At 37.7% G+C, this 26,566-nt stretch overlaps 1 protein-coding gene across 5 annotated transcripts; it reads right to left on the bottom strand.

The window, feature by feature from the left end:
• Positions 1-1,397: 1,397 nt before the first annotated feature.
• On the bottom strand, positions 1,398-26,547 carry PRXL2C (peroxiredoxin like 2C). Of its 5 annotated transcripts, XM_033857838.2 has the most exons (7): positions 26,235-26,543; positions 25,725-25,793; positions 24,774-24,827; positions 24,500-24,605; positions 20,093-20,224; positions 19,289-19,345; positions 16,669-16,804 (listed from the first exon to the last, which is right to left on the bottom strand). In XM_033857838.2, the coding sequence occupies exons 1-6, from the start codon at positions 26,448-26,450 to the stop codon at positions 19,329-19,331; spliced, it is 594 nt and encodes a 197-aa protein (XP_033713729.1). In that variant the 5' UTR covers positions 26,451-26,543; the 3' UTR covers positions 16,669-16,804; positions 19,289-19,328. The 5 variants fall into 5 exon arrangements, with proteins under 5 accessions (XP_073662061.1, XP_019795989.2, XP_019795988.2 ...); XM_073805960.1 differs by lacking the exons at positions 16,669-16,804; positions 19,289-19,345 and adding an exon at positions 1,398-1,511 and having other exon boundaries at positions 26,235-26,545; XM_019940430.3 differs by lacking the exon at positions 19,289-19,345 and having other exon boundaries at positions 14,916-16,804; positions 20,093-20,134; positions 26,235-26,546.
• Positions 26,548-26,566: the final 19 nt, after the last annotated feature.

The raw sequence follows: 26,566 nt of genomic DNA, 5'->3' as shown, positions 1-26,566 counted from the left end.
CCCAGATTTGACTAGTGGGTGGCTCTTCGTACTAGCTTCTGTGTCTTTTTGACATGTCCTCATCAATTTTTTAGTGCTTTCTTATGTTCTGGCACAAGAACATGTGTAAGTTGTCCTTTCTGAGCCCTGGTCCTAGAATCATCCATTCTTTCAGGAAGGCCCAGTTCCCTTCATTGGGTAATGATATTTAGAAAGTATATGAGACCTCTGTGATCTGGCTTTGGTCTCATCTGAAAATCCCCTCCTGTGACTCTGTCACTGCCTCCTGTGCTCAGCCACATAGAGTCCCCAAAGTGCCGTGCTCCTCCATATACTTGCTCTTCCTGGATGCCCTTTCCACTACTTTTCTGTATGGCCAATTCTTACTCCTTTTCACAACTATTCAAGTATTAACTGATGTATGGTCTTCTCTGACCACCACAGAATCCTACCCTGAGCTACGCTCCTTGCAGCACTTCCTCCAGAACTCCTCTCACATGGTAGAAAAATGGCATCTCATTGTTTTAATTTACATTTGCCTGATTACCAGTGTAACTGAGAATATTTGCTTTGTGTGTGGGAAATAGAAAATAATACGGTTCAAGATAACAGGAGAACTGGGATTATAAAGCAATGAGGTTGCTATTCTTTGTGGTACCGCAGTTGAAACTTCTATAACCAATTAGTATCAAATAATGTAGAGAAGGTTATAGTGCAGTGACAATTTGGATGATTATTATTTATAAAAATAACTGTTTAATTATTAAATAGATAATACACCCACATGGCTCAAAATTAAGAAAGTGCAAAGCAATAGACAGTAAAGCGTCTCCATCCCTCTGGCATTTGCAAATCACCTGGCTGCCTTCCTATAGGTAAACAATGTTTTCAATTTTTTTATGTATCCATATATAGTCTATGTAAATGCAAGCATATATTGGTTATTATATACCCTATATGTGGTTTACTTTTATATCTTAAAACAAAATGACCTAAAAAAACTTACAAGCAGAATGACTTCTATAATTTTTAACAAAGATATGTAAGATTACACTGCAGTCCATAGATTCTAAGTCAATATTAGAATAATATCTCAACATTAAGATTTAGCTACATTTTTTCCCTAAAAAAGTGGGAGAAAGATGCTTAAAATGTTTGTGGTCACAGGTCTCTCTACCAGAATGTCTCTGGTACTATATTTTATTTTCTTCATTACAAAACATAGATGGATCATTGTTTCCAATACATTTTTGAGATATAATGGACATGACATATTAATTTCAAGTATAAAACATAATGATTTGATATCTGTGTGTATATATATATATATATATATTTTTTTTTTTTTTTTTTCTGGTACGCGGACCTCTCACTGCTGTGGCCTCTCCCGTTGTGCACAGGCTCCGGACGTGCAGGCTCAGCGGCCATGGCTCACGGGCCTCCATGTGGGATCTTCTCGGACCGGGGCACGAACCCGTGTCCCCTGCATCGGCAGGCAGAATCTCAACCACTGCGCCACCAGGGAAGCCCATCTGTATATATTTTTAAATGATCACAATAAGTCTAGTTGACGTTCATTACGGTACATAGTTACAATTTTTTTTTCTTGTGATGAGAACTTTCAAGATCCATATTTGAAAAACTCTATTCAGATACGCAATACAGTTATTATTAACTATAACCACCATACTGCACGTTATATCCCGATGACTTATTTATTTATAAATGGGAATTTGTACCATTTGAATTCCTTCATTCATTTTGCCCACCCCCTTAGCCCCATCTCAGGCAACCAACAATCTGTGCTCTTTATCGGTGAGTTTTTTTGTTTGTTTGTTTTGTTTTGTTTTTAGATTCCACATATTAGTGAGATCATATGGTATTTATCTTTTCTGTCTGACATTTCACTTAGCATAATGTCTTCAAGTTCCATCCATATTGTCGCGTGTCAAGAGTTCATTCTCTTTAATGGCTAAGTAATATTCCATTGTGTGTGTGTGTGTATATATATATATATATCACATCTTCATTATCCATTCAGCCATTGACAGACACTTAGGTTGTTTCCATGTCTTGGCTACTGTAAATAATGCTGCAATGAATATGGCAGTGCAGATATCTTTTCAAGTCAATGTTTCTATTTCCTTCTGATAAATACCCAGAAGTTGAATTGTTGGATCTTATGGTAATTCTGTTTTTAATTATTTGAGGAACCTCCATAGTGTTTTCCATAGCAGCTGCACCAATGTATCATCCCTCCACCAGTGCACAAGGGTTCTCTTTTCTCCACATCCTCACTAACATTTATTATTTCTTGTCTTTTTGCTCCTAGCCATGCTAACAGGTGTGAGGTGATATTTCATTGTAGTTTTGATTTGCATTTCCCTGATGATTAGTGATGTTGACCGTCTTTCCATGTACCTGTCTGTATGTCTTCCTGGAAAAATGTCTCCAGTATAGTTTTGTTTTGTTTTTTTTTTTTCTTGTTTTGGGTTTTTGTTTGTTTGTTTGGGGGGTTTTTTGGTTTTGTTTTTTGTTTGGGTTTTTTGGCCACTGCACACAGCTTACAGCTTAGTTCCCCGAACAGGGATTGAACCCACACCCTCAGCAGTGAAAGCATGGAGTCTTAACCACAGGGCCACCGGGTAAGCCCATCCAATACTTTTTTTTTTTTTGGCTGCGTTGGTTCTTTGTTGCTGTGTGCGGGCTTTCTCTAGTTGCGGTGAGCAGGGGCTGCTCTTCGTTGTAGCGTGAAGGCTTCTCATTGTAGTGGCTTCTCTTGTTGCAGAGCACAGGCTCTGGGCGTGTGGATATCAGTAGTTGCAGTGCAAGGGCTTCAGTAGTTGTGGCATGCGGGCTCAGTAGTTGTGGCGTACGGAGTTAGTTGCTCCTCAGTATGTGGGATCTTCCCAGACCAGGGATCGAACCTGTGTTCCCTGCATTGGCAGGCAGATTCTTAACCACTACGCCACCAGGGAAGACCCTCCAATACATTTTTTAAAAACATTTTCTTTTGCTTCATTTTCCTCTTGTGTGGCAAACAGAATTAATTGACAGGAGGCCCTCATACTTGCCAATATAGACACAAGCAACAAAACATCAAAAGCTGAGCTTTCCGGCTTCCCCGGTGGCGCAGTGGTTGAGAGTCCACCTGTCGATGCAGGGGACACGGGTTCATGCCCCTGTCCGGGAGCATCCCACATGCCGCGGAGCGGTTGGGCCCGTGAGCCATGGCCGCTGAGCCTGCGCATCCGGAGCCTGTGCTCCGCAATGGGAGAGGCCACAACAGTGAGAGGCCCACGAACCGCAAACAAAAAAAAAAGCTGAGCTTTCAGTTTTAAAAAATGGAGAGGAAAGTGCGCTGGTTTAGGCAGAAAGAAAGATGAATGTTGTGTTTATAAGAGATGTAGGCATGTTGCTTGGAAATATGAAGCTATTTTTTATTTACATCAAATCAGTAAATACATTCACATATGGCATTTTAAGTCCTTAGGAGTCAACGTCTGGAAATGTCAGTAATTATAGGCTGCTCTCAGAGTAAAGTTAACAGAGCTGGAATTATTTCTAAAGAAACCTTTAAAATATTCTGAGTGCTACCTATTTTTAAATATGGCACTGTAAGAAGATTGGTATAATATTTAAAATAATTTTCTAGAAACAAGCTTTACTTCCAAAAGAGCTTTGATCAAATACTTCATCATGATGAATAAGGCCAATTACACTTGGGGTCCTTGTGAGCTGCTTTTAGAAATTCACGTGCAAACCTTCTTCAAGCACTTCAGTCTCCTGCATTTCCCTGCAGGACCTTCTTCAAACCACTGTGAGGTTTACTGCCCCTCCAGTGGGCTATTTATTTTACTACTCTATTTTGTTGGTTACCTTGATATTCCTCCTGCCCTCCCGAAATATATTCTGAATGATTAAAGGCAGAAATTCTGCTTTATGTATCCCTTAAGTCTCCCACAGTACCTAACACATAATAGGAACTCCAAAACATCTTTTCCTTGATTATCAGTCTACATCACCTGTAAGGCAGAACTGCAGCACAGATCCCAAGCAAGAAATACACCTCTGTGTTATCATTTTAGGTGGGAACTGAAAGGAGAGCTACATGTTCTAAAGGTGTACAAATTATTTTTCCACTTCCCATGTATAAATGTAAAATTGATGACTGCCCTCTCTTTCAATGCATAAGCTGTAAAGGCAATTATTGGATAATAATGTAAGGCACAAAGCAATTAATACATCTACATAACAGGCTATGGTATATATATATTTTTTGAATATATTATATATATTTATGTGTGTATGTATATATACACCTATACATTTAATTTTCAAAAGTACTATACACCATTTAAGAATACAAAAGGTATAAAGAATGACATTACAGATACCCATGTACCCACTATGCCACTTAAGAATGAAATGTTGCCAACTCAGCCATAGCCCACCATAACCACTCTAATTATCTCAACTTTCATCCCCTAAAATATTTTCATTATCCTTAATTTGCTATTTATCATTCCCTTGCATTTCTTTAAAACTGTAATACATATGTAGGTATCCTTAGCAATACATACTATTTGAAACCTAATACAACAATTAATTCATCCACTTTCCTGGTGATGAACATTAGGATGTCTCCAGTTGATAGCCATGAACAAACAATGCTGCTGTAGACATTCTTGTGCATTTTTCTGATTTATATAAGACTGACTCTAGAGCTATACATGTTTTTTATTTTACTAGGTATTGCCAAATTGTTCTGTAAATTGTTTCTTCAATTTATGCTCTCACTGTCAGTGTATGAAAGTACCCATGACTCTGTATTCCCAACACCTGTATTGTCATACTTTTTATTTTTTACCAAATTCCTGAGTATAAAATAGTATCTCATTGTAGTTTTAATTTGCAAGTTCTTAATTACTAGTGAGGTTCGACATACTTTTGTATGTTTATTAGCCTTTTACGAGGTTTTTTCCCCTATAAATTTGTGGTTGTATAGTAAAGAACATGGTCGTTCCCCAAAAGAGGTCTAGCCTTTGGTCTCGGCTGCTTAGAGATAATCTCTAAGTCCTTGTAATGCCTGATAGGAGTGTTTTTGTTTGCCTGAGGGCCTTGGGTCATACCAGATAGACTAATGATAGGATTAACAATATACTGGGTTGGCCAGAAGGTTAGTTCAGGTTTTTCCGTATCACCTTATGGAAAAACCCGAACACCAATAATTTATGGTCCAACCACTACGGAAAACAAAAAGTTAAAAATAGATCTACCATGCAATCCAGCAATTCCACTTCTGGGTATATACCCAAAGGAAATGAAAACAGGATTTTGAAGAGATATATGCAGCATTATTCACAATAATCAAGATAGGAAAACAATCTTAAATGCCCAACAAGAGATGAATGGATAAAGAAGATGTGAGATACACACACACACACACACACACACACACACACACACACACACACGCATGCGCACACACACACACACACACACACACTGGAATATTATTCAGCTGTGAGAAAGGAGGTTATCCTGCCATCTGTGACAACATTAATGGACCTCGAGTCCATTAATGGACTTAGTACAATTATACTAAGTCAGACAGAGAAAGACAAGTACTGTATGATGTCACTTATATGTGGAATCTAAAATAGTCAAGCCCATTAAGAAACAGAGTAAAATGGTGGTTACCAGGGCATGAGAGGTGAGGGGATAAGATTGATGTTGTTTAGGGTGCGAACTTGCCACAAGTAGTAAATAAACCATAGAGATCTAATACACAGTATAATGAATATAAACAACAGTATTGTACTATAAAAATATAACGTGAAAAATTTTGTTACAACTGCAATCATATTATAATATATATCAAAGTAACACATTGTACACCTTAAATTGACACAGTGTTAAATGTCAAATTTGTTCAATTAAAAAAATGCAATTGGGACTTGCCTGGTGGCGCAGTGGTTAAGAATCTGCTTGCCAATGCAGGGGACACGGGTTCGAGCCCTGGTCCTGGAAGATCCTGCATGCCGCGGAGCAACAAAGCCCATGTGCCACAACTACTGAGCCTGCGCTCTAAAGCCTGTGAGCCATAACTACTGAGCCCGTGTGTCACAACTACTGAAGCCCACGTGCCTAGAGCCCGTGCTCCACAACAAAGAGAAGCCACCACAATGAGGAGCCCACGCACCGCAATGAAGAGTAGCTCCCGCACGCCAGCAAAGAAGAAAGCCTGCACACAGCAAAGAAGACCCAATGCAGCCAAAAAAATAAAAATTAAATTAAAAAAACAAACAAAAAAAATTAAGCTATTAAAAAATGCAATTTATGGTAGAAGTTTTGAGTCATGTGGTATCAGCTTAACCTCTGGAGGGGCTGGAGATTGAGGTCAGCCACTTGGGGAGTTAACCATGGATCCCCAGTAGAGACTCTGGATACTGGCTTGGATGAGCTTCCCTGGTTGGCAGTACTCCATGCCTATCGTCACTCATCAGTGCCAGGAAAGAAACAGTGTCCAGAGTCCAAGGGCAGAGGGCAACTGGAAGCTCTGCATGTGGTGCTTTCCTGGACTTGGCCCTATGTGCTTTTTCCCTTGGCTCATTTTAATCTTTTAAAGATTTTTAAGACCTATTGATTTTAATCCTTTCCCTGTGATAAATTGTAATTGTGAGTATAACAGCTTTCAGTGAATTCTGAGTCCTTTTAACAAATTATCCAACCTGAGTATGGTTTTGGGACCCCCTTGAAATGGCAGTGGGTGTCAGAAGGGAGGGTGATCTTGTGTACTGTACCCTCTAATTTTACAGTGATTGATCTCTTTTGCCTATTTGCCCTATTATGTTGTTTATCTTGTTTAAAAACTGATTTGTAGAAGTTCTGAATATTCTTGATATTAATCATTTTTTTGTTGTTATAGGCATTGTGTATATCTTTTCCCAATTTATTTTCTTCTTTTTTGCAACCCATTGAACCGAAGATTTTGATCTGATGGAGTGTCTCAGTCTTTCCCTTATGATTTTTGCTTTCTTTAAAATCTTATTTAAGGATTTCTTTCCTACCCTGATTTCAAAAAGACATTCTCCTACAGGAAATAAAAGTAGAAACGTTTCGGTTTTCACATTTAGGTCTTTAATTCTTGTGGAGTTTGTGTGTTTGGTGTGAGTTAGGAATCTATTAAAGAGGATTAGATTTAGCTGAAAATAATAGTGATTTGAAAAACAGTGGCTTACAAATATTGCACTAGTGTATTTACCTTATCCTATGGTAATCAAATATCCCAGTACCATTTATTTATTAATTCTCTATCCTTTATGCAACATAGACTTGGTCATATATCAAGTGTCCATGTATGTGTATGGACTCTCTATTCTATTCCATATGTGTGTGTGTGTGTGTGTGTGTGTATATATATATATATATATATTTTTTTTTTTTTTTTTTCCTCGGTACGCAGGCCTCTCACTGTTGTGGCCTCTCCCATTCCGGACGCGCAGGCTCAGCGACCATGGCTCACGGGCCTAGCCGCTCCGCGGCATGTGGGATCTTCCCGGACCGGGGCACGAACCCGTGTCGCCTGCATCGGCAGGCGGACTTTCAACCACTGCACCACCAGGGAAGCCCTGTGTATACATATGTTGCCAATTCCACACCATCTTAATTGTTATGGCTGTATTCTGCATTTTGATATCTTATAGAACAAGACACTTCTTGCTTGTTGTTCTTCAGGAATATCTTAGCTTTTCTTGACTTTTTGCTCTTCTACATAAATTTTGGAACCAGCATTTCAAGTTCCATGAAAAGAATCTGTAGATCAATTTGGGAATAACTAACATTTTTAGGATAATGAGAATTCTTCTTTATGAATATGTTATACCTCTACATTTATCAGCTCCTTTAAATATTTCTTAATAAAGTTATATAATTTTCTCAGGCTTAACACATTAGATTTATTCCTGGGTCCCTTATAAGTTTTATTGCTCTTATAAATTATTTTATTTTATTTTATTTTTGGCTGCACTGCGCGGCTTGCGGGATCTTAGTTCCCTGACCTGGCATTGAACCCAGGCCATCGTCAGTGAAACCACAGAGTTCTAACCACTGGACCGTCAGGGAATTCCCATAAATGATTTTAAAATTAGGTTTTCTATTTATTAAGGGTATGTAGAAATGCAGCTGAATTTTGAATATTGATGTCATATTCAGCAACGTACCTTACTAATTCTCAGTATTTTCTTTTTGGTTTTTTATGTTGACCATTATGGCATATGTGATCAATGAGAGTTTTAGTTCTTTTCTAATTCTTATACTTTTTGTTAGTTTTTTTGTGGTTTTGAACTGGCTAGAAATTTGGTATAATGTCAAATGTTAGCAGTAAAAATGAGCAGTCTTATCATAGTCCTTTGTTTAAAAGGAATAGTGGGACTTCCCTGGTGGTGCACTGGTTAGACTCCGCACTCCCAATGCCTGGGGTTCGATCCCTGGTCAGGGAACTAGATCACACATGTATGCTGCAACTAAGAGTTTGCATGCCACAACTAAGAGTTTGCATTCCACAACTAAGGAGCCCACCTGCTGCAACTAAGACCTGGTGCAACCAAATAAATAAATAAATATTAAAAATAGAATAGTTATGGCATTTTCTCATTAAATATGATATCTGTTGTAGGTTTTTGGCAGATAGATTTTATCAAATTGAGGAAATGCCCTTTTATTCCTAGATTTCTTAAGGTTTTCTTTTCTAATGTGAACGGAGGCTAAATTTTATCATGTGCTTTTTCTGCTTCTTTGAAATAACTATATACATTTTTTCTTCTTTAAATGTGATAATGTGGTGAATTGTATTAATTTTTATCTGTAAAACCAAATTTGCATACCTGGAATAAACTCTATTGTGGTAAATTAAATGTTTTATATATTGTTTGATTCTGCTTGCCAATATTCATTTTAGGAATTTTGCATTTGTTCATGGGAGAGTCAAAATTATGATTTTCCTTTCTTTTATTGTCCTAGTCCAATTGAAGTAGCAAGGTAAAATTAGTCTCATTTTTCTATTCTCAGAAAGTTTGTATAAGATTGGAAATACCTATAACTGAGTCTCTTTGTTGTACAAAAGTAATTAATACAACATCAAAACACTGCAATTCAACTATACTTCAATTAAAAAAAAAACATTGGAAGTATCTTTTCCTTGAAAATTTGGTAGAATTCACTTGTAAAAATTTGGTAGAATTTACCTCTTGATCTGTTGTTTTCTTTGTAAGAAGAAACTGCTGGTTCAATTCTTAAATGGTTATAAGGCTACATAGTATTCTATTATATATTTTTTAAGACTTGAAAAGTTACTATTTTTTTAGATAAAATATAGTCATTTTCTCTAAATTTTCAAATTTATTGGCATAAAGTTATTCAGAGTTTTTTTATATTTTAATCTCTACTATGCATGTAGTTATGTCACTTTTTTACTACTAATATTTGTACTTACTCTCTTTTTTTCCTTCATCAGTTTTGCCAGAGATTTGTCTACTTAATACCAGATTTGGGCCTGTTGTATCTCTCTATTATTTCTTTTTTTTAAAAAATAATTAATTTATTAATTAATCTGGCTGTATCAGGTCTTAGTTGAAGCACGCGGGATCTTTCATTGTGGTGTGCGGGCTTCTCTAGTTGTGGCGCACAGGCTCTAGAGCTCTCGGGCTCAGTAGTTGTGGCGTGCGGGCTTAATTGCCCCACGACATGTGGGATCTTAGTTCCCCGACCAGGGATCAAACCCGTGTCCCCTGCATTGGAAGGCTGATTCTTAACCACTGGATGACCAGGGAAGTCCCTCCCTATTATTTCTTTGTGTCTTTAATCAATGGCCAATCTAATTTTTATCTCCTTTCTTTTTTTTTTTTTTATACAGGTTTAGTTTGCTTCTTTTTTTTTTGTTTGTGTTGTGTTGTTTTGTTTTTGGCCTCGCCACGTGGCTTGTGGGGTCTTAGTTCCCCAACCAGGGATGGAACCCACGCTCTTAGCAGTGAAAGCCCAGAGTCCTAACCACTGAACCCCCAGGGAATTCCCTAGTTTGCTGCTTTTTTAACTTCTTAAAGTTGAACACTTAGTACATTAATTTTCAGCCTTTTTTTTCTTTCCTAATATGAGTGTTTAAGGATATAAATTTACATTAAAATACTATTTCTGAAGAATTCCATGAATATTGTCATTATTCAGTTCTAATTCTTAACATCCATCACAATTTCTATTTTGTCCCATGACTTTCAGTGTTTTTTAAATTTAAAAATGTCTATAGAGGTTTTTTGTTGTTGTTATTGATTTCTAATTTCGTTGTAGTGTGATAACAGAACATGGTCTGTATGAAATTGAGTCTTTGAAATTTATCGAGATTTACTTTAAGGGATAATATATGGTTAATGTTTTATGTTCTTGAGAATGATAGGTGTTTTTAATTATTGTTTTAATTTGCTAATTAAATCAAGCTTATTATTTCTATTGTTCAACTGTTCTTTATCCTTAATTTTTAAAATTTATTTTATTTGCTTCATCCATCAATGAAGGTGACCATATAACCTATAGTCCAAACCAGAACATATGAGAGTGAAAAAAGCCACAAAATAATTAAGATTATATAATTTCTTGAAATATTGATTGACAATTGTTTCAATGTGAAGGGACCTATAATAATCTACTCAAAAACTATTAAAAATTTTTTCTATACATTTTAAAACTTTTTATATTGATTATCTGAACTTTAAAAAGGGAATTCCCTGGCAGTCCAGTGGTTAGGACTCTGTGCTTTTGCTGCCGAGGGCCCGGGTTCAATCCTGGTTGGGGAACTAAGATCCCACAAGCCATGTGGCAAAAAGTAATAATAATAATAAAAATAACAATAATGCAAGCAGAATAATTATGCTTAGTCCATGTTTATATACTTTAGTCCATTTGTAAGTTGAATCTGTCTCTAATACTACGTCATTGGTATATTTCTGAAAACTGTATTTTTCAATATGGTTTTATTATTTTTAACTTTTATATAAAATTCCTTGCAACCTTCTCTAACGTTGCATTTTATGGTTAAATGAATTAGAATTGTAGACCTCTTCATCTGAGTTTTCTCTGTAGTCCACATTTCAAGTTGAGAATATTCAGTCTCTACAGATACTGAGGTACCTGGTAAGCTCAGGACAAATTTTGCAAAATGAAGGATATTTTCAGGTCAATATTTTCATGTTAAAAACAAATACTTGTGGGGGAGGGATAAATTGGGAGACTGACATATACACACTACTGTATGTAAAATAGATAACTAATAAGGACCTACTGTATAGTACAAGGAACTCTACTCAATACTCTGTAATGACTTATATGGGAAAAAAATCTAAAAAAGAGTGGATATATGTATATGTATAACTGATTCACTTCACATCTGAAACTAACACAACATTGTAAATCAACTATAATCCAATAAAAAATTAAAAGAAAATAATTCAGCCCTAACATTTTCAGATACTGATTTTTTGCTTCCACTCACAGTGCCTTTCTTTCTTTCTTTTTTTTTTTTTTTTTGGTACGCACCACCAGGGAAGTCCAGAGTGCCTTTCTTTAACACATAATTTTTACAAGATGAAACTCATAAAATAAATTCTCCACTTAAAATTCTTTTGAATGTTTCACATTTTGACGCTATAAAATCATAGGGCATTTTTTTCCTTTTTAAAAAAAATTTCATTCCTTTCTGATGCAGAATTCACTTTTACCCAATTAAAAATAGGAGCTCTATCATAAGTTCAGAAACTATAAAACAAAGTTATAGGGCTTCCCTGGCGGCGCAGTAGTTGAGAGTCCGCCTGCAGATGCAGGGGATACGGGTTCGTGCCCCGGTCCGGGAAGATCCCACATGCCGCGGAGTGGCTGGGCCCATGAGCCTGCGCGTCTGGAGCCTGTTTTCTGCAACGGGAGAGGCCACAACAGTGAGAGGCCCGCGTACCGCAAAAAAAAAAAAAAAAAAAGTTATAGAATTTAACAATTATATCTTTTATCTTATTTGAGCTTTCAATTATTTATTTTGTTTAGTTTTCTTCTTAAGGGGCAATTTCAATGTCTTCTTATTTGTAAGGTTAGTTTTCAATCACAGTTTTGCTAAAAGCTTCAAAAGTGATAGTTTTTTGGCACACCATTCATTGAGTAAATTCATTAAATATTTCCAACTTACTACACAGAAGAAATCAAAACATACAGGATCCATTAAAAAAACAAGTTCACTATCAGTGAGGACAGCACAGGTTGACTTACCAGAGCAGTTGTTCAACACTTCAAACATTTCTAATGTCTGCTTAATGGTGGGCAACAACAATAAAGTGCCCAGTGTCATGCTCGCTTTTTAAAAAATTGCTATTCACCATCAGCTTCTCTCACACATTGTGTTGCCTTATCACTCTGTATATACATTTTTTAAAACTGGCACATTTTGTCAAAACTACAGTGAGATATCACTTCATACCCATTAGAATGGCTATTTTTTTTTAAAAGCAAAACAGAAAAATGTATGTAGAGTAATTGGAACTCTTGTGCATTGCTGGTGGGAATGTAAAATGATACAGCTGATATGGAAAACAGGGCAGCAGTTCTTCAAAACAAACAGAATGCCCACTTGTGGGTATTCCGCTGTGGGAATATACACAAAAGAATTGAAAGCATGGACTCAAACAGTTATTTGTACACCAATGTTGATAGCAACATTATTCACAATAGCCAAAATGTAGAAATAACCCAACTATCCAGATGAATGGATAAGCAAAATGTGATACACACACTCACACACCCCCAAGAACACCCAGCCTTAAAAAGTAATAAAATTCTGATACATGCTATAACATGGATGAACCTTGAGGATATTATGCTTAGTGAAATAAGCCGGACATAAAAGGGTATATATTGTATGATCCACTTACATGAGGTACCTAGAACAGTCAAATTTATAGAGACAGAAATTAGAACAGTGGTTACCAGGGGCTGGGGGATGGGCAAATGGGGAGTTATTGTTTAATGGGTACAGAGTTTCAGTATTAGATAACAAAATTCTAGAGATGGATAGGAGTGACGCTTGCATAACAATATGAATATGCCTAATGCCACTGAACTGTACACTTAAAAATGTTAAACTTTATGTTATGTATACTTTACAATAAATAATGCTTATGATGGTAAATTTTATGTCATATATATCTTACCACAATAAAAAATTTTTAATTGGTAAATTTTAACAACTATAATCTCTGTTTTGATTGACAGCTTGTTTGGACCTAATTATGAATTATGCGTGCACCACAGCACATTCCAAAACACATCTGCCCCACAGGTTTCTTAATATAGTATGAACATTACTTTTATCAAAATATATATTCATCCAAATCTATGCTCATATTGTCACCACAAAAACAAATCAGTTTTTCTTCAGCGTTGAATTTTTAAACTGAATTTAGAGTAGCACACACCATACTGTCAGATATTTCATCTTCTGAAAGTTTTGCCTTGATTTTGGAAACTGGATTTAAAAAAAAAAAAGAATCTTTTTTTTAAGTTCCTTTTTAAGGACTGATTTTCTACTTGAAGCATCTGATAATACTGATTTAAAACTGGCATCCTGAAACTGTTTTCGGAGTTTTCTGCTAACAGAGCCAGTACATGAAGAGCTACCACTTCACTTTTTAAATGTGCACAAGAAAACTTGGAATTGAACATAAGTGAAATTAATTTAAAAGAACTCTGATCTAAATGAAAAATCGTTCTTCACAGAATGATGTGTAAGTGTACCTTCTGCAACTGCATGTCTTAAATCATCTTCTGGAACACTCTTCTTAAAATAACTCTTAACCTTGAAGTAGATGTTGTTGCTTCTTTAGAAAGTTTGTCTTCCAGTTTTCATGTGGTCAGTGTTATCACTTTGCACCCCACCCCCATGGTAGATGGCAACACGAACAAACATTTTATGCAGGCTATTAGTTATCAATCTCCTTGAGAAACAAAAATAAATGAATTTTTTTAAAATTTTTAAATTAAACATGAACTTTCATTTTACTGAAATTCTTTTTGCCACAAAGGTTCATTGTAGAAACTTTACAACATATTTCCTCACAGGGCTCCTTGGCCTATAGATGGATGTGACTGCAGCCCATTCTTACACTGTCATAGCCCTCAGAAGTTCCAGGTCTCAGGTAGTGCTTTAGTGGTCTTACTTTTAACTCTACAGTGTAAGGCCTTTGAGTTGGCCAAGGAACAGCCTTCTCTAACTCCTGGGAGGGGGACAGCCCTCAGGGCAGCCCATGGCTTCAACACATAGTCAACAGCCTGGTTTCTGCTTCTGTTCGGCCCTTGTGGAGTTTCCTCACTTTCTTGTAAATTCAACTTAAAAAAAAGAGGTTGTTTGTGTTCTGTAGAATGGAGTTGACAATGATAATGATGATAGTAATATCAATTCCACAGAGCTAATATATGTAAAGCACTTGGAATAGTACCTGGCAAATAATTAGCACCACAGAACTGTTAGATGTTATTATTTTTTTATCCGGCACTTCTACATATTTATCACCAAAAGGTTTTTCAAAATTTTGCGTCCAGTACATTATTGGATATGGAGTACGTTTATATGTTTCACAGCACCTATTATAAGTAATTTTTATATTAAATGTTTGTTCGGGTAGGCAATTTACTACTGCACTGTATTTATGTAACTGTTCCTCCATGAAACTACATAAAGAACATTTATGTATCTTAAAAAATGTGGTGTACGTTTTTATAATGTATATTATAAATGGAAATATATAAATTTTGTGTAAGCTATGATTCAGCAGTTTTAAGTCTAAAATCAGTAGAAGGATCTGGGCCACCAGTCTCCTTACTATAAAAAATAGCACAAAATACCTTAATTTTAACTTTTATAAGATAACTCATTTTTATTGATTAAAAACATGATTTTCCATTTATATACACATGAAAATAGATTCAAATTTTTGGACACTTTAAATTTATATTTTGTGTATGACTCCATATGCTTGTATAAGTTCAAAGCAGTATTATACTTGCTAATAATTACAAATACTTTAATTTTGCTGTACTTTTTTTTTTTTTGCGGTACGCGGGCCTCTCACTGCTGTGGCCTCTCCCGTTGCGGAGCACAGGCTCCGGACGTGCAGGCTCAGAGGCCATGGCTCATGGGCCCAGCCGCTCTGCGGCATGTGGGATCCTCCCGGACCGGGGCACGAACCTGTGTCCCCTGCATCGGCAGGCGGACCCTCAACCACTGCGCCACCAGGGAAGCCCTTGCTGTACTTTTCACCAGAATTCCTGGGACACTTCCAACAAAACATATTATGATTCCAGAAAAATAAAAGATGACAATAGTCTACTAAATAAAAGAAACTTGGAGGTGAGAAATAGAAACTGTCCAGGAATATACAACCAAACCACAGTGTACATTTAAATTACAGTTTTTTTGGTTTTTAGTTTAAACAATTCTTAAAATTTCCTTTCAGAAAGCATACTGATTATACGTATCTTAAATATCTAAAAGATATTTTTCTCCTTTTACCAGCAACCCCCGCCCCTGTTGCCCCAAACAAAATCCTAGTGAAATGGACGGTGGGTGTGTGGTCAAGATGCTGTGAACACAGGCTCTATGAAGGTTCGATCTGCTGTATTTCCTCTGAGTAAAGCAATCAGGATAGAAACTTGTGGACTGCAGCCTATATAATTGTACCTTTGTGGAACTTGCTACGTAGGGATATATTCTTCGTATAATTTTAAAGACCTTTTCCTTGCCAAAAAAATGAATCATGTTCATTATAGAATAGTTGGGAAATATAAAAATGTATGGAAAAGAAAATAAAAACACTTGTAATCCTACCACCTAGAGATACTTAACTGGTGATACTCTGGTGTGTTTACTTCCTGTCTTTCTTTCTAAGCATACAAAAATATAAACATATACATACAAAAATGTGATTATACTGTTTACAGAATTTGAGATCCTGCTTTCCTCAATGGATAAAATGGTCTTGGGTTGCTTCCCTTTCTCCTTATATGTTCTTTATAAGAATTTATGATTTTAGGGCTTCCCTGGTGGCGCAGTGGTTGAGAGTCCGCCTGCCGGTGCAGGGGACACGGGTTCATGCCCCTGTCCGGGAAGATCCCACATGCCGTGGAGCGGCTGGGCCCATGAGCCATGGCCGCTGAGCCTGCGCATCCGGGACCTGTGCTCCGCAACAGGAGAGGCCATGACAGTGAGAGGCCCGCGTACCGCAAAAAAAAAAAAAAAAAAAAAGAATTTATGATTTTAATGGCCAAAAAAACCTTCATTGAATGGATATATCATAATGTAAAATAAAGAATGGTATTTATAATTTTATAGCTTTTAAAGTTTTATTTTACAAAAATAAAATAATTTTTTTACAAAAATTTTTATAGAAAATAAAACTTTAAAAGCTATAAAATTATAAATATAGATCACATTTTTGACAACTAATGCCTCTCAGCATGCTATTCAACTGGTGGTACATGGTCTCTTTATGGTTTCATAACTCCTCAAAGGCTGGGAAGAGCCAACAAGTTAGGCACTGCACAAGTATACTACATTCCCACAATTCAGGTCATATCCCAAGGTCCATTTGAAAGCGACATAGTCTGTAATGTCACACATGGATAACTGAAGGTCTGCTTGTAAAGTCCACGTGCTGAACTCCTACAAGCTGTAAAACAGAGTTGATGGGCTTGTGATCCAACCTATTCCTATCACAGTGTATAAAATGGATGTTGTTACCTAGAAGAGAATAAGAATAAAAGGTAAAGGTTGACATGCAGTGCTATTCATTAGATTTATTGCTTACTAGAATCAAGGAAGCATTTTAACTTTAAATTAGTCCAAAAGAAAACATTATTTACCTAGAGTACATAATATTCTCTATATAATGACATAATAATTTTTAATTAAGGTAATAAAGCATGACAAAAATTATCGTTAAATAAGGCTAATACGTAATGTTTTATGAGATCCAAGGGGAAAGATTCTTAAATTATAACCGTCTGTTAGGTTTTATTAAATGTAATTAAATAAAATATCCTGTCAAACAGGCAGAATATGGAATTAGCATAAATATCAAGCTGGAAAATCATCTGTTTCTTAAATGTAATAATAGAATAAATCACTTCCTTAAAAAATTCACTCCCAAATACTGGTTTAATAGGCTATCTACATTATAACCATAGACCAAAAGAGGCTGAAAAAAATAAGGGCATTAAGACAATCAGTTACAATACACTTTGATGTTCACAATTCTTTTATCTGCTCAAATAAAATTGTTGTAATTTTTTTTTTTTTTTGCGGTACGCGGGCCTCCCACTGCTGTGGCCTCTCCCGTTGCGGAGCACAGGCTCCGGACGCGCAGGCCCAGCGGCCATGGCCTACGGGCCCAGTCGCTCTGCGGCATGTGGGATCCTCCCGGACCGGGGCACGAACCCGCGTCCCCTGCATCGGCAGGCGGACTCTCAACCACTGTGCCACCAGGGAAGCCCAAATAGTCGTAATTTATAGTCTGTGTTCTGTTTACTTTGATTTTTTTTTTTTTTTTTGGCTAGTCTAACTAGTGTAAATTCATGAGAGAGACAGAAAGGGAGATTAAATAAAAAGAAAGATTTTAGCTAGCTATAGTGTTCCAGCTGTAAAAAAACAAAAAAGTTATGATAGTTGGTCAAAATCCTCCTTCTAAAGACTTCCTTATAGACATCTGGAATTTATTAAAGTAAATGTTAATTTTATAACCTGTAGAAGCTACACTCACTAATATGAACAGTTTTAAACATGAAGAAGAACCAAGAAAAATCAGTTTACAGCACAGTGATCTAGGCTTTTTGGGTGTTTGTTCCTGACTGCAATACTTGAACATGGTAGGGATCCAATGCCCAACCATTTTGTAGAGGGAAGCCAAAGGAATTTCAGGTGGTACAAATTGATCAATAAAACTATTTATAGATCAATGGAACAGGGTAGACAGCCCAGAAATAAACCCATGCACCTATGGTCAATTAATCTACCACAAAGTAGGCAAGAATATACAATGGAGAAAAGGCAGTTTCTTCAATAGGGGTGCTGGGAAAAATGGACAGCCACATATAAAAGAATGAAATTAAAACATTTTCTAACACCATATACAAAAGTAAACTCAAAATGGATTAAAGACCTAAATGTAAGACTGGATACTATAAAACTCCTAGAGGAAAACACAGGCAGAACATTCTTTGACATAAATCACAGCAATATCTTTTGAATCCACCTCCTGGAGTAATGAAAATAAAAATAAACTAATGGGACCTAATTAAACTTAAAAGATTTTGCACAGCAAAGGAAACCATAAACAAAATGAAAAGACAACCCACAGAAAGGGAGAAAATATGTCCAAACAAAGCAACCCACAAGGGATTAATCTCCAAAATATACAAACAGCTCATGCAGCTCGATATCAAAAAAAAACCCAATAAAAAAATGGGCAGAAGATCTAAATAGACATTTCTCCAAAGAAGACATACAGATGGCCAAAAAGCACACAAAAAGATGCTCAACATTGCTAATTATTAGAGAAATGCAAATCAAAACTACAGTGAAGTTATCATCTCACACCAGTCAGAATGGCCATCATCAAAAAGTCTACAAACAATAAATGCTGGAGAGGGTGTGGAGAAAAGGGAACCCTCCTACACTGTTGGTGGGAATGTAAATTGGTACAACCACTATGGAGAACAGTATGGAGGTTCCTTAAAAAACTAAATACAGAACCACCTTATGATCCAGCAATCCCACCGCTGTTCATATATCCAGAGAAATCCATAATTCAAAAAGATACATGCACCCCAATGTTCATTACAGAACTATTTACAATAGCCAGGACATGGAAGCAACCTAAATGTCCATGGACAGATGAATGGATAAAGAAGATGTGGTACATTTATACAATGGGATATTACTCAGCCACAAAAATGAATGAAATAATGCCATTTGCAGCTACATGGATGGACCTAGGAATTATCATACTAAATGAAGTAAGTCAGACAAAGAAAGACAAATATCATATGATATTACTTATATGTGGAATCTAAAAAATATATAAATGAACTTATTTACAAAACAGACTCACAGACTTCAAAAACAAACTTACCAAAGGGGAAAGGTGGGGGGGAGGGATAAATTAGGAGTTTGGGATTAACATATACACACTACTATATATAAAATAGATAATCAACAAGGACCTACTGTATAGCACAGAGAACTCTACTCAATATTCTGTAATAACCTATATGGGAAAAGAATCTGAAAAAGAATGGATATACGTATAAGTATAATTGAATCACTTTGCTGTACACCTGAAACTAACACAACATTGTAAATCAACTATACTCCAATATAGAATAAAAATTAAATTAAATAAAAAAAGAAAGCTATTTAAAGGATGTAGCTTAGAGTAACTGTTACTGAATAAGCTGCCCCTGGGATTGACTTGCTTCCTTTTTTTTTGACCATGCTGCTCAGCATGCAGGATCTTAATTCCTTGACCACGATCAAACCCATGCCCCCTGCAGTGGAAGCACTGAGTCCGAACCACTGGACTGCCAGGGAATTCCCCTTGACTTGCTTTCTGACATAGGGCAAGTCTGCTAGTTTTGTTAGATATAAATAACTAGATTTGATTCTTCTATTGATAAAAAAAAGTTCTTGATGGTTTTCTCCCATTTGAAAATGTTCACCTCCACTGAAATTTTTAAAGAGTGTTATAGCCACATACAAGTCACCAAACCACTGCTGATTTCTTCTATCCCAAATACCTGGAATCACTCAGGTACAGAATCATGGCCACATTACATCCAGTAAACAAACATCAAAAATACACAGGAGCATTTGAAAACAAACGATGACCCCTATGAAAGCACAGCACCCTGACTGTTAGCATGTCCAGTTGCCCGTCTTTACATGGTGGCTATTTTATGAAGAAAGTGGATGGCCTTTGGACTTCTAAAAAGCACGAAACGTGTACTGCCGAAACTGGGCTTTGATGCTTACCTGGACCTAAAATGAGTGTTCCACCTTGCTGAGCTGGATCTCCTTGAAAATCAAAAAGAGGGCCAGTCACTGCCCGCCACAGGCTCCGAATGCTTCCTGTGAGTATATTCGATTTTATATGGGGGCTCTGTCCTGAAATATTAGGAATTGTCTTTAGAAGTTGTCATTTTATATTTGATTAGATATTAAGATAATGTTAGTATTTCTAGAAAACAGTCTTTCTCATGTGTCATCTTACTTTTAACTTGTCTTTTATTCTTCCTTCAAAGAACAGTTCTCAGTCTTTCACTACTGATGTTTTAGACCAGATAATTCTTTGTCCTGTGCAGTGTGGGGTGATTACCAACATCCTTGCTCTCTGTACCTACTAGATGCCATAGCAGCCGCCATTCGCCAAGCTGTGACAACTGAAAATGTCTCCAGACAATGCCAAATGTCCCCTGGGGGGAGGAGTCAAAATTGTTCCCAGTTGAGAACTACTGCTTTAAAGGAAGAACTGATGACAGACCCAGATCATTTTCTCCCACAGAAAAATGTCAGCTACAGACTTGTCAAACTGGTAGTGCTTTCCTTTTTAATTCCCCATTTGTGTTTTGTTTAGTCTCTTACCAACTAATAGATAACTACATTCCTCTTCGGGAGACATTGTGGCACAGACTGTTATACGCTTGTCAAAACCCGTTTCCTCTTTCTGGGACCACAGCTAAACATTTCCTGGAGTTTGGTACGGCTATGTGACTACACTCTAACCAAGTAAAATGATGTGTGCCACTTCCAGGGCACCTCTTAAAAACCTCTGAGGGAGTGATTCTCCGTGTTTCTTCTACATCCTTCGAAGTCTGGATTGACAATGGCAGAGCCACAAGATAGAAAGGGCCTGAGTCTTTCCCACTGTGTCCCCGAATTGCTGCTTGGACAAGCACGCAATAGATATACCCTTCTTGAAATGTGAAAGAAAAAGAACCTTCTCCCACGTTATGCTACTGAGACTTTGGGGTTTAGCTGTAACAATAGCAACTATAGCTACCACTCCATCTTTGCTTGGCTGTCAGTTTTTCTATTTCCTTTCTCACAGTAACTGATACTTCACTTCCACTCCCCCACCCCCTTTTTTTTTAAAGTAATTTAATATTTTATTTATTTATTTATTTTTGGCTGGGTTGGGTCTTTGTTGCTGCGCGCAGGCTTTCTCTAGTTGCTGCTAGTGGGGGCTACTCTTTGTTGTGGTGCGCGGGCTTCTCATTGCAGTGGCTTCTCTTGCTGCTTCAGTAGTTGCAGCACATGGTTTCAGAAGTTGTGGCTCATGGGCTCTAGAGCGCAGGCTCAGTATTTGTGGCGCATGGGCTTAGTTGCTCCGTGGCATGTGGGATCTTCCCAGACAAGGGCTCGAACCCGCGTCCCCTGCATTGGCAGGCGGATTCTTAACTACCGCGCGACCGGGGAAGTCCTCCACTCCCTTTGAGTAAAGAAGCTCAGTCTCTACCTTTCTTGTAACTTATCTTTTTCCTATCCCTGCCTTTTATGTCTTTTTAGTTTTTTTAAATTTTGGACTCCACCAGTTCTGAGGCCAGAGAATGACTGGTTGAGCAGCAAGACACCATGGCCCAGGTCCTCTTGCCCACCGTCTGCCCCTCCGGGTGCATGTCCACCAGTGTATAGCAGTTACCAGTCCCCTTCATCTTCTCCTGCCGGGTCGCAGCACAGAGCTCAACCCTCAGCCCTGCAGTCGGTTCCTACTAGTGCTTTTTGCTTTTTATTTTGATGATTATGCTGCCTTTGACCTGTCCGATTTCTTAATATTTCCAGATACCTATTATTTCCTCATCTCTCCAACTTTTCTATTTCTTTCATGTTTATATTAGGATGGACATTCATCTCACCAAGAAACAAATACAGGCTCATTAGCTTAGAGACATGGGTAAAGGACTAAGGTTTACTGTTTTTTAGGATTTTACACTTAAAATAGATGTTCCTAAATCCAAACTATCTCCTCATGTCTGAAGAAGGGTCATTTAACTTCTGAAATTTTAGAAATTCAATTGAAGAAGATTTCACAACCTAGAATTTCACAATCTTTGCTGTAAAGCACAATCTAATTTTGCTAGTACGAATTTAGTTATGTGTAAAACTCTTGTTTTTCATTTTTTTCACTTAGTTTGATTCTTGGACTCAAGACCAGAATTTTAACTTGAAACATTAGATTAAGTAAGTATTATAAGAGGCATGCTTTCTGCATTGTGCTTATGTGCTGTCTACAGTAATCATTGTAGATTTAACACCGTAAATTGGCTTATGGTAAGGCAAATGAAACACTGGGTAAACCCATTACTCCCTTGAATTTAGTGGCTTTATTTTCTTACACTTTGTCTTTATAAACTGTCCCATTAACTTTAAATTATTATATTTTATTTTCAGTGTCATAATTTTCAAGTAGGATTATTCTGAAACTGATTCTGAGATCTGTGCTTTTTCAGGCAGGGACTTTAAAAAATCATTTTGTGAGAACCTAATGTTTTCTGTTTGGAAATACAGTACTTTAACACAGATCGAAGGAGTTTAAATGATTTAAATATACTCTCTCTTATAATCACAAGCAACTGTTTTCTTTGCAATTCCACATCTTTATTGAGGCAATGAATGGTGAGGTGTTACTAAAGTGAAACCCACAGTTTATATCTAAGGTGGCTAAATGACAAACAGACCTTACACATGCTGAGACTCTGCTATAGCACAGGAAAACAGTCTACCAAAGACAAAGGTTCACAATCTGTACTGTTGCAATTTCCTATACTAAAAAGAGAGGGGAAAAAAAGAGCAAATTCTGTATTTATGCTACCTCATCATTGGTTTTAATAAAGTTTAGGTTGCTTTCTTTAAAAACTTCAGTAAAGGGATCCTGTCAACTCTACCTCATAAGTAGCTCTGTGATCTGTCCCTCTGCATCCCTACTTCAGGCCGTGTCATTTCTTTCTAGACTATTACTACAAACTTGTCAAGAATATCAACGACTCCCGTTTGGAACATTCCAATTGCTCCTCCACCTGGCAACAAGACTGTATCACTTCTCCACTCAAATATAATTCTTTTATGACTCCCCCACTGCCTCCAGAACAAATCCAAACTCCTTGGCATGTTCCCAGACTCAGTCCCCTGGCTCACACAATCCCTCAACTGGCTCCTAGACTCTGGCCAGACACAGGGAACTGCACTTCTCCAACAGTCACATTTTTTCATACCTGTGTGCTTTTGTGCGTGCTACCTTCTGTCAGCTGCACCATTCCCAGCCTCACTTCACCCAGCTAACTCCTTAAAGAATGAGCTTAGACAACACCGCCTCTAAGAAGCCTTTCCAGATTCTTCTCTCCCTGTGCATTTCTGGTGTTATAGGCATTTCTGCATTATAGGTATTGCCAGTACATGCTCTCCTCTTTTATGAGCCCTAACCTGTAATATAGTTGACTGTTTGCTTCTGTCTCCCAGAGTAGATTATGAGCATTGGGTTGGCAGGGGCTGTGTCTTTTATCACAGTCCTCCCAGGAACATCCAACACAGTGGGTGCCATGGGTGTCATTCTCAGCATTTGTTGAGAATAAGTGATTTGAGTTCAAGTTGAGTTCTCTTATTTGGTGTTTCAGAAGCCAAGGTCTTTCTACCTAATATATACATAAATAGTTCACCTAAAGCTTATTATACACTTAATTGTAAAGAATTGTGTAAGGGCAGGGAATATGGACCATATAAAGATGAATAAAACATCAAACTTTTCAACTAACTATACTACCCACCACCTTAAGTGCAATTACAGAGTATATAATCGAGTACAAGGTGCTATTAAAATACAATGAAGGAAGCAATTGCTTCTGCTTGAAGAGCTATTAAGAGCCCCTTTGAGCTGGGCTTTAAATGAAAACTAAGATTTCATCTATTAAAGAACATAGAGCATTCAAAGCCATGGTGTCGAGGTATGAAAATATATTAAGCAATATTATTTTTCTTGTAATTACAAAAGTAAAATGTACTTATTGTAAAAAATTCAAAAGCCATTTTTCTCATTCCCATGCCTTGGGGTAATCATTGCAATATCTTTTAAAACCTTTTTCATTTCACACATATATAGTATAGATCTTTATGAAAATGGTTTTTATTTTTACAAAAATGGAATCATACTAAAAACACTGCCCTGCAACTTGCATTTTTCATTCATTTAGTACTTCGCCAACAGCCTTCCATGTCATTACATATAGCAAGTGAATCTTTTAGAGTCTCATGAATCTGGATCACTTACTAGAATCATAAAAAGCAGGCTGATTTATGAATTTACCATTTGTTCCCCTATGCATATATATGCATATGTGAAATGTGAAATACACCATTAGTGTTTTCTACTTGAGACATATCATGTCTTACCTGAGGAGGCAATTTCTTCACCTCTTTTCATTCCCAATCTTTTATAAATTTCTCTCTCAGGATCAACATAGATTTCATGAGAATACCCAGTCAGTTTACAGAAAGGCTGAAAAAAGAATATAGTTGGAATTTTAATAAAAAGAAATGGGAGAAAAATAGTGATAATCTGACTTAATTTTAGCAAATTTAGCCTACATTTCGTGATTCAAATAATATAATTTTTACGTCTGAAAGAGATTTAACCTGTTAGAGTCTCAATTTGCTATATATTTACCTCAATATGATGGTAGGATGACTGTCCAATCACTATAAGAGTGACATTTGCTTCCTTTAGGAGAGAAAAAAGACATGTACATATTATTGGAAATCACATGTTTCATACAACTTCCCCTAATCCAACTCTTTTGTTCCATTCTAATGCCACCTATAGGCTTCTAGAAGAATGGTATAAAGAGCAAAATTGTGTGAGTCAAAGCAAAGAGATGTATGCTAAAATGTTCAATTAATTCAGATAATTCTTTTGCTAAGTAAGAATTTCAAAACAATATAGTCAGTAGTTCTCTACACTTCCCCCAAAGGCATACATTAAACAAGAATAAAAACTATTAAAGTAGGGTTATTTAATCAGACAATTTTATTCTTTCACATCTCAATTGATAAGGTCTGCTGAAAATAGATCTTAGTTTTACAAAATCTACCCAATGCGTTCACTCAAAAGCTCAGCTGGGGACAAACCTCTATATGCCTGAAGAAACACACCTGTATGTGGTTGTCAGACCAATGTGGAACATGCATTCCATTAACAATACAAATTTTCACCTTTAAGATATATTAGTATTTTCCTATAACGAACAACTATTTGGAGTATCTTTATTACAAAAATAAAGGGAAGGAAATATTTTTAGCATTTCTGTTTTTGGTCATTATCAATCAACATTTGAGAACAGGCAGGTTATTAGGTAACATCAAAATTATTATTATGGTTAGTATGTTTATAACCAGGCAATAATGAACAGGCCAGAAATAGACTGCTAACGCGTGCCTCCCCTTTTTGGAGGTGTTGGAGAGATGTGTGGGATGGTGAGAATCTGGGTTTGTGAGTGTCTGCGCTGGAGAGGTGGTGCACTCCGCACCTCATTCCGTTGCACTCCTTATAAATGGCAGGTGATTTTCACCAGGTCGCCCTGAAGCGGGGCTCGCTGCTGCTCACTCTCAGGAAACTTACTTGTAAGAAACTCTTGGGGATTTTGGCCAGATCTTCTACATATTCCTTGCAGATGTAACACAGGAAATGCTGAAATCCCAATACGGGCAAAAAGGACAAGTTAGCAACTAACACCCCCGGGGTCAGAAAGGGCCAAGTACTTCATTATGCGTGATGCTAATTAACACAACACCCAAGACGGGTAGAAAGAGGTGTCGGGGCGCCCAAATATGCATTGAAATTAGGCCGCACCCAGTCTGTGCTAGGCCTCTTCGCTCGTTGAGAAAATGGCCTTCGCTTGGCGGGCTGCTTTTCCATTCCCGTTCAAGGAAGCGAGAGGAGCAGTTCGCATTCCGGAAGCTTCTAGTGGATGAACACGGGAAGGGCCAGGCCCGGCGGGCTCCGCTCTCGGGCCCTGGACCCGTCCAGGGGCCCGATGTAACCACCCTTCAGCGTAGGCCGTGGAAGCAACCTCCGTCCCAGCCTGCGGGTGAGGTACCTGCTCCGGATCGTCCCGCACCCCGCGCTCACCCGCACGAAGACCACTACAGCCCGGCGCTCCCGGAACAGCGCGCCGAACAGCACCCGCCTCCCGGAGGCGTCCAGCACCGGCAGGTCGGCCACGGCGGCGGCCAGGGACTGCCCGCTCTCGGGGCCGCTCGGGTCTGGGACTGCGGCTGGGGCGGCGCGGCCGCTGATCTGCCGCGTGACCGGGACCACGGATGGGGCGGCCATCGCGCCCTGCATCCGCGGGCCCTTGGTTCGCGAGGGTGGGGGTCAGAATCTTTGGTGGGCCGGGTCGCTACCCAAGCTGGGCGTAAGGAGCGGGCCGTACTGGCGGGGCGGGGCGCACGGTGGGGCGG

This window comes from Tursiops truncatus, chromosome 6 (assembly GCF_011762595.2).
Source record: "Tursiops truncatus isolate mTurTru1 chromosome 6, mTurTru1.mat.Y, whole genome shotgun sequence".
Classification (NCBI taxonomy): domain Eukaryota; kingdom Metazoa; phylum Chordata; class Mammalia; order Artiodactyla; family Delphinidae; genus Tursiops; species Tursiops truncatus.
This window is presented reverse-complemented; position numbering and strand designations above follow the sequence as displayed.